The following is an 8,310-nucleotide window of genomic DNA, read 5'->3' as shown; positions in this document are numbered from 1 at the left end:
ATGCGCTGACTCTGGATTTACATTTACATTTAGTCATTTAGCAGACGCTTTTATCCAAAGCGACTTACAACTGAGGACTACAGCAAGCGAGTCATCGTGAAGAGGCAAAAATAACGCAAGAAGTGCTCAAAATACAAAGTTCTGGCATTGCTCAGAGTAGCAGAAGCCAAACAAGGGAGGATTAAAGAGAGTTTATTTTTTTTATTTTTTTTTTATGTCAAGTGCTCACGGAAGAGATGAGTTTTCAGTTGTCTTTTGAATGTGGTCAGGGAATCTGCATTCCGGACGAGGGTAGGGAGATCATTCCACCAGCAAGGAACCGTGAATGAGAATGTTCTGGAGAGTGATTTTGTGGCTCTCTGTGATGGTACCACGAGTCGTCGCTCATTGACCGATCACAGGCTTCTGGTAGGGATGTAGACTCGTAGGAGCGAGTGAAAGTAGGAGGAGCTGAGCCTGTGGTCGATCTGTAAGCAAGCGTCAGTGCCTTGAACTTGATGCGAGCAGCGAGTGGTAGCCAGTGCAGAGAGATGAACAGAGGAGTGACGTGGGCTCGTTGAAGACAAGACGGGCTGCAGCATTCTGGATCATTTGTAGAGGTTTAGTTGCGCACGATAGAAGACCAGCCAGAAGAGCATTGCAGTAATCCAGCCTAGAGATAACCAAGGCCTGGGCGAGAAGTTGTGTTGCATGCTCAGTTAGGAAAGGCCTGATCTTCCTGATGTTGTGCAGTGCAAACCTGCATGATCGAGCTGTCTTTGTGATGTGGTCTGTGAAGGTCAGATGCTCATCAAATGTTACTCCAAGGTTTCTGACCGACCTTGATGGGCTGATTAAAGTTGAGTCTAGCTGGATAGTGAAGTCGTGCTGTAGAGACGGATTGGCAGGGAGGACGAGATTTAATAAAGCACAGTGGACCAAAGTCCTCTTTTCTGATCAGAGCAAATTTTGCATCTAGATGTTCAACTAATAAAGATCTTCATCGCTGCCAAAAATATGATGCATTTGCAGATTTGCTTTCACTTGACTGTAAGTCCACTTCATCCAACGCTCTTGATGTTCTTAAATCTTCCAGTTACGACTCCAAATCATTCAAATCCAAACAAGTCATTTAAACTGATTTGTTTTTGCAGTATTGTCTTATATTAATGTCCGTTAAAGCAAGACTATGTAAAAAACTAAAACAGCCACTGTGTCCAAAAGTGCCAATTATGGGATAACAGAACGCAGGATCAAGGCAAGTTTATTTATATAGCACATTTCATACACTGGCGATTCAAAGTGATGTAAAGCAAGAAAGGAATAAAATGATCACAAAATAAAAGCAATGGAAATTAAAAGAGTTATAAAAGGAATTAAAAGAGATAAATGATACAGTTTTAAAATGAATTAGAGTAAAAATGAATTAAAGTAGTAAAAAGATGATACATAGAATAAACATCTAATGTGGCAAAACACCGGTTTATCTTATTTTGCATGTAGTTTTACTCTGACACTGTGTCTGTGGTGTTTATTCGGCACCTAAGAGTTCCAGTGGACGTCTCCGGTGGACCCCATCTTTCCCTAAAATGGGACAGGAGGAGCTCTGGACTGACCTCGGGTTCAACCGAACCGAACCCTCAGATATAAAGATATAAACATATGTAAATGTATTTCAAAGTTATATTTGGTCATTTCTGTGCTAGCTTGAAATCTGTGAAAAATTATTTCTGATTGCTGATATGGATCAAATCCAGCTTTTCCCTTGGAATCTCTGTTCACATTTACAAATGTACAATTCATGAATTATAAAAAAAACATATTTTCAGATTCCGCAAAGGGAGTAAAGTTACAAGCAAATCTATAAATAAATATTTCTCTTTTCGGATTTACACTCAAAATCAAAGAGGATTGTGGGTAAAAGTAGTGAACGAATGTAGGGAATGATGTCGTTCACTCAGAGTTCGGACACCACTACAAAATGGCCGACACCCGATATAGTGCACTATGTAGTGGACAGGCGGTTTCGGACACAGGGATTAAATAATCAGGAGAATTAACAAGATGATTGACAGAACGAACAAGATGACTAATTAGACACAGTAGGAAAACTAGGGTAGAATCTGAAATCGCCCCTAAACCCTCAAATAGGGCGTTATATGAAGCGACAGCCATTTATAGTGGTGTCCGAAACCATAGTGGACGTTATTGAGTGCACCCATTCTATCCCACAATGCACTGCAGTGGCGAGTGTACAACCGATGTACGCTCAGCGGCTGTCCGAGTTCACTCCTATTCATTCACTCCTTCAAGTGGACATTATTAGTGGACTAACGTAAGGAATAGCGAATGAGGGTTAGACGATTTCAGATTCAGCTTAGGTCACAGAGAACCAAAAGAGAGACACAGCATTCATGTTACACATATATATATATATGATGCAAAACGTCTAGAAATTAATAAACACACTTTGACTGAAATAATCTGGTAAATGTCAGTTATCCTGTAAAGATGAATGCTAAAACTCTCTAATGGTCTATTCACGAGTTCACACTTACATAATTTGAAGGGGTAAAGTTTTAATGCGTATTTGGCGTGCTGTCCGGAGGGAGGGCTCCGAGCTCAGAGTTCGGCCCGAACCCAGAGTACTCCCCCCGTATATAAGTGCTTAGGACTAGAAGCGTGGAGAAGGGGTGGTGGAGGGATGCTGCAAAAACTGTCAATGGAATGAGGTGAGACAGCTGAGTCTATATACACCTCTTACCATTGATTGCTGAGTGCTCTCCACTTGTGCTAATTATCTGAGCGTGCTCCTCCCGAACCTTGTTAATAAAACATCATATTGTGTGAAGTGGAATATAAATGAAAACTTGTTTATTGATCTGAGTGTTGCTGTAGTGCTGGATATCAGTCATGTGATCATCACGGCCCAATCACAGCCACCGCACTGATTCTCAGATCAACAGCACTCTTACTCGTGTGATATGGAGTAAATATTGGAAACATGATGAAAGCAGAAGATCCAGATCTACAGGAGTGACGTTACTGACTATTGACCGGTAAGATCTTCAGAGAGTCAGAACACCAGAAGTAACAACCGAAGAATGGAAAGAGTGTGTGAGTGAAGGTGGTTGTGAATGTGTGTAGATGTGTGTGAGTTACAGGATCAGAGAACGACACCGTTCCTCCGTCATAGTCCAGATTCACTCTCACACAATCGAGCTTCTGATTAACATGAAAACCAGGAACTAAAGACCATCCGTCCTCATTATACCACACACTCCAGACATCAGTGTTGAAGAAACCCTTCCTCTGGATTGATGCTTTAGTTACTCCAAGACTCCAGTATTCACTCTCTTTAACCTCCACATCCCAGCAGTGTGTTCCTGAGTCAAAACCCTCTGAACCCAGAACACAGTAACACTCATCACAGTCAAATCTCTCTGGATTATCAGGAAGAGTTTGATAGTTCCCGCTGCTTCTCACACGGGTCAGATCATCAGACAGGACGAGACGTGGATCTGCAGTGTTTGGATCCAGAATCACAGGAGCTGATGAGACACAATCAACAGAGGCTTTTATTCTGATCTTCATATGATGATCAAGAGTGAACCCAACACAGATTATTATGAGTTATGACACTCGTCTGTCGATCACACACACTTTCCTCTGATCACTGTCAGCGCTGTTATTAGTTCCACACTCGTCTTCATCATCAGTGTTTAACGGCATCAACTACACACATTAAATATGGCATTCAGACGTGTGTGTCCATCAAGAGAAGCTGAGACTCTGGGAAAGTTAAATAACAAACAATCAATGAGATCTGTTGAGATTTATGCTGTAGATGAAAAACTGTAAGTGTGTGTCTGATCTCCAGCATCTGATCATCTTCAGTTTATTGGCTCTTATAGTCTGTGTTTGGTTTACATTAGTTTATTATGAGTCTGTTGTGTTTGACTTATTATGTTGACTTGATAAATTATTATTATTATTATTAATGAAGGCGAAGCATCACTACTTACAATCACGAATCACCTTTAACACTTCCTAGCCACGCCCTAGCAACCATTGTCGAGCACCCTAGCAACCCAAATCCAAAGAGGGATATCTTCTAATCTGAATGTCATAGAGGAGTTGCGGTTGGTTTATATCATTCACACTGGCAAGCAGCTTTTGAAGTAACATCATTGGCAGCTGCCTAGCAACTAAACAGAGTACCCTAGCAACTGTTCAGCAAGACATATATCTCTGAACCAGAACATCGTAGAGACATGGTTGATGGCTTCTTTGACTAATGCTAGCTAACAGGTCTTCCATCATGCATGCTAGCAGAATAGCTTTATGCTAATAGCGGTTAGCTAAGTGTTGCAACATGTCAACAATGCTTACTAAAACACAGTAGCAGCATGCTAATCATCTATCTATCTATCTATCTATCTATCTATCTATCTATCTATCTATCTATCTATCTATCTATCTATCTATCTATCTATCTATCTATCTATCTATCTATCTATCTATCTATCAGTGTGTGTCATGAAGAGCCTGTAACTCCATCATGTCCAGCTCAGATCTCCTGCAGTCAGACTCACTGTTCTGGACGATGTCCTGCATCTTCTTCCAGACTCTGAACGGCAGGTTGCCCAAGTATCGTGGCACATGAATCAAAGCTCCAGAAGCCATCTGTGGATCCGGCTGTGAGCTCTGGACTCTGGAAGAACATTCAGGAGTCAGAACTGCAGTGGCTTTGGGTCAGAACCAGAGAGACCAGAGACAGGAGCAGATCACTCACCTTTCCATTGAGACTGGAAACTCCTGCAGAACAAACACACCATTATCACCAAGAACTCGATCAATCATCAACCAATCAACCAATGATCTGAAATCAGACCTTCAGAAAGCAGAGGTCATTGGCTTCCATCATCTCCTCCATGTGTTTGATTGTGTGTGAAAGAGCTGAGATGTGTGTGTTCATCTCCTCCAGCTTCTCCTTCATCATCTGCTTCTTCTGCTCCTCTTCCTCCCTCAGTGCAGTGACTGCAGCTTCTTCTTCATCTCTGAGAAACTGATGAAGCTTCTCAAACTGCTGTTTAATCTGACGCTCTGTGTGCGCAGCTTGAGTCTGAAATCACATCACATTCACTTCAATCATCTCAATCGACACATCATTAATATCCAAGATAAACTCAGATACCCGACATAAAACGGATCCAGAAGCAGATTGCTGATAGTCATATACAGAAATAATAAACTGGAATCCATTATATCAAATCATAACTGTATATAGTGATCCAACAGCTGTCATGAAGATTACTCTCGTTTCTGTTTCCTCACCCTGATGTGTTGAACTGTTTTCTCAAACTCTCCTTTCATTTTTTCATTGCGTTTAAGTTTCTCCTGTAAGGACTCCAGTGCTGTATTGAGTTCCTCCTAGAGTTGAACAAAAATACATAAAACACCAGATTACAGTGAAGAAAAGACAATACAGTGTTATGATCATATAATTCAGAGAAAAGTATTTGCCCCATGATACCCCATCTCATACTAAATTGATTCAGAAATTAAAACCTACCATAAAACAAAAGCAACCCGAGTAAATACAACATACAGTTTGTAAATTACAATGCTATTTTTTGAAAAAAACTAAGTTGTCCAATACCAACTGGGCCGGCGTGAAAATGTATTTGCCCCCGTAGTTACTAATTCCTCAAATCTATGACTCTGCATTTATAATGTAGTTCAGCTGGACTAAACACAACCAGTCCTGGTCACCGCAGACCTAATCAATCAATCAACACTGAATACTGAAGCCTGATTGGTTCACATGTGTGCTCCTGTACAGACAAATGGCGATTCTGCCCTCCAAACCGGCGGGCCGACTGCATATTTAAGTTGCGCTGAAAACTATTTTCATCAGAATTGTTCTCCTCCAAGCGTGAAGATCATCTCCTCGCTGTCTCCAAAGAGAAGAAGATAGGAACAAGCCTCGAGCAGTGGATTACTGGAGCTGACTCGCCGCTTCTGCCCTGGGCTATCCGGCAACTCTTCAAGAGACAATCTCACTATTAAAAGAGCAAAATTTGAGCGACGTTTGTTGTAAAATGCTGTGCCACGAGTGTTGCTCCTGCAGGGCTCCACTGCTTCCCTCATCTGGAGCGAGTGCCATGGTTCCACATTTGGCGGCTCCGAGGAGGACTTTGATGACACCGTGTCTCTGGCTGCCTCTGAAGCGGAGGACTGAGCGAACTCTGGGGATGACGGACATCTACGCTCACGTCCTCCTCCTTGAAACAAATCCTCTCACAGATCTGATTGGTTTATATCAGTGGTTATGGAGGACGCATACTTTCATATCCAGAAAGCCCCTCATCACAGTTCTTCAGATTCACGATCGAAGGGGTGCTTACCAAAATAATACAGTCCTACTTGTCTCCTGCTCTGCACACTTTTACAAAATGTGTGGATGTGGCCCTCTTCCTTTTCCTGAGACCGATGGGAGTTCGCCTCCTGAATTATCTCAATAATTTTAGCCCAATCGAAGGAGGAACTATGCGCACACAGATCTTTGCTCATCTGGACCGGTTAATAACCGGAACGTTCTGTGTTTATGACTCATTATTGTTCCATGTGAATCAAGAAACATGTGTCTTACCTTATATGATGAGACCACTTCACTGATGGGTCTGAATTTATGATTGTCATGTTGTTTTGAATCTCTGCACACGATACACACAGGCTGTTTGTCCTCCAGACAGAAGAGCTTGAGTTTCTCACTGTGTAAACTGCAGATCTCCTCAGACCCTGATGAACGCCTCTCATTTCTCTCCTTCAGGAACGACTCACACAAGTTTTTTAATGCAAGATTAACTGGAGGATTAGATCTTGAGGTTCTCCTGCAGACAGGACACTCCTGAGATTCCTTGGTTCTCCAGAACTGATGAAGACACTCTTTACAGAAACTGTGACTACAGGATAAAAGAACAGGAGCCTTGAAGATGTCACAGCACACGGGACAAATATAATCATCTTCAGCTGCCGAAGCCATTATCACTGTTTCCAGCAATCTGAACTTTACTTTCACTTTATGAACGACGGTTTTAAAAATGAATCACCATGAGAATCACAAAGATCAGAAACAAACTTGTTCAGAAACAAACTTCTCAAATTCTTCTGTAAAGTTTTCCTCTTCGTACTCCACTGATCGCTGATTCTTTATTGCTTTTGTCGAGTCAAAGTCAGTACGGCAGAAAAGAGAAATAACAAGTCAGTCTCTTCCTGGTTAGTGTTGTAAGAGGGCGGAGCTTCTGATCAAGTTGGTGTGTTGAAACAAGTCAAACAACAACATCAGGATTTCTGTAGGTAAAATTAAAGGATTAGTTCACTTCAAAACATTTTTTGCTGATAATTTACTCACCAAGATGTCATCCAAGATATCCATGTCTTTCTCTCTTCAGTCGAAAAATAAATTAAGGTTTTTGTTTGTTTGTTTAACTTTATTGTCTGTTCAGATTTACTGGACAGAAATTCATCTTTGACACTGGCTCAGACAACATTCTACAACCACATTGCACACCGCATAATAAAACACATGAGACATACATAATTAATACATACATGATTAAATTAAATTAAAACAATATGTGCACGTTCACACACCTATAGAAGCTGCTTCAATTAAGAATTTAATTTAAAACAGTCACCGCCAATGGAACAAATGATCTTTTATAATTGTTCTTTTTGGCATACGGTATACGTAGCCTAGGCCCCGAAGGAAGGACCTCAAAGCAGGAGTGGAGGGGATGAGTCTGGTCTGATCTGGTTTTGAGGAAAACATTCCAGGATTTTTCGACACAGAATGGACTTCAATGGCAGCCATCTAACCCAATGTTCAAAGAAGGTTCATATGTCCGTCTCAATGCAGCTTTAAAGTCTCGACACGATCCCAGTCGAGAAATAAGGCTCTTATCCAGCGAAGTCATTTTCTAAAATATATATATATATATATACACTTTTTAACCACAAATGCCCGTCTTGTGCCATCTCTGAGATGCGCCACGCATTACGTCATCAGGTTGGAAAGGTCAATTTTAGTCATCACTGGTACTTTATTTGTAATAATTATGATATGAAATAATAATTTAAAAAAAAGAGTCTAATATTATGTACAATTATTTTGGTCTCTAGATGAATCAATACTGATGGACACTTCACAATCAGAGTTTGTTAAATATGAATAACATCCCTGTCTCTCCACAAGACTGTTCTTGTAATGGAGTCTCGGATAGATCCTGATTTCTCTGTCAGTAGCTCATCTTCTGATACCATGAT

At 41.0% G+C, this 8,310-nt stretch overlaps 1 protein-coding gene across 1 annotated transcript; it reads right to left on the bottom strand.

Moving 5' to 3' along the window:
• Positions 1-220: 220 nt before the first annotated feature.
• Positions 221-7,267, bottom strand: LOC307011405 (zinc-binding protein A33-like). Its single transcript, XM_079637025.1, has 6 exons — positions 6,635-7,267; positions 5,317-5,412; positions 4,874-5,104; positions 4,775-4,797; positions 4,575-4,693; positions 221-3,530 (listed from the first exon to the last, which is right to left on the bottom strand). The coding sequence occupies exons 1-6, from the start codon at positions 7,025-7,027 to the stop codon at positions 3,022-3,024; spliced, it is 1,371 nt and encodes a 456-aa protein (XP_079493151.1). The 5' UTR covers positions 7,028-7,267; the 3' UTR covers positions 221-3,021.
• Positions 7,268-8,310: the final 1,043 nt, after the last annotated feature.

The sequence above is a fragment of the Phoxinus phoxinus genome, assembly GCF_949152265.1.
Source record: "Phoxinus phoxinus genome assembly, chromosome: 15".
NCBI classification, from domain to species: domain Eukaryota; kingdom Metazoa; phylum Chordata; class Actinopteri; order Cypriniformes; family Leuciscidae; genus Phoxinus; species Phoxinus phoxinus.
The sequence above is the reverse complement of the archived record's forward strand: the minus strand, read 5'-3'. Positions and strand labels throughout refer to the sequence as shown.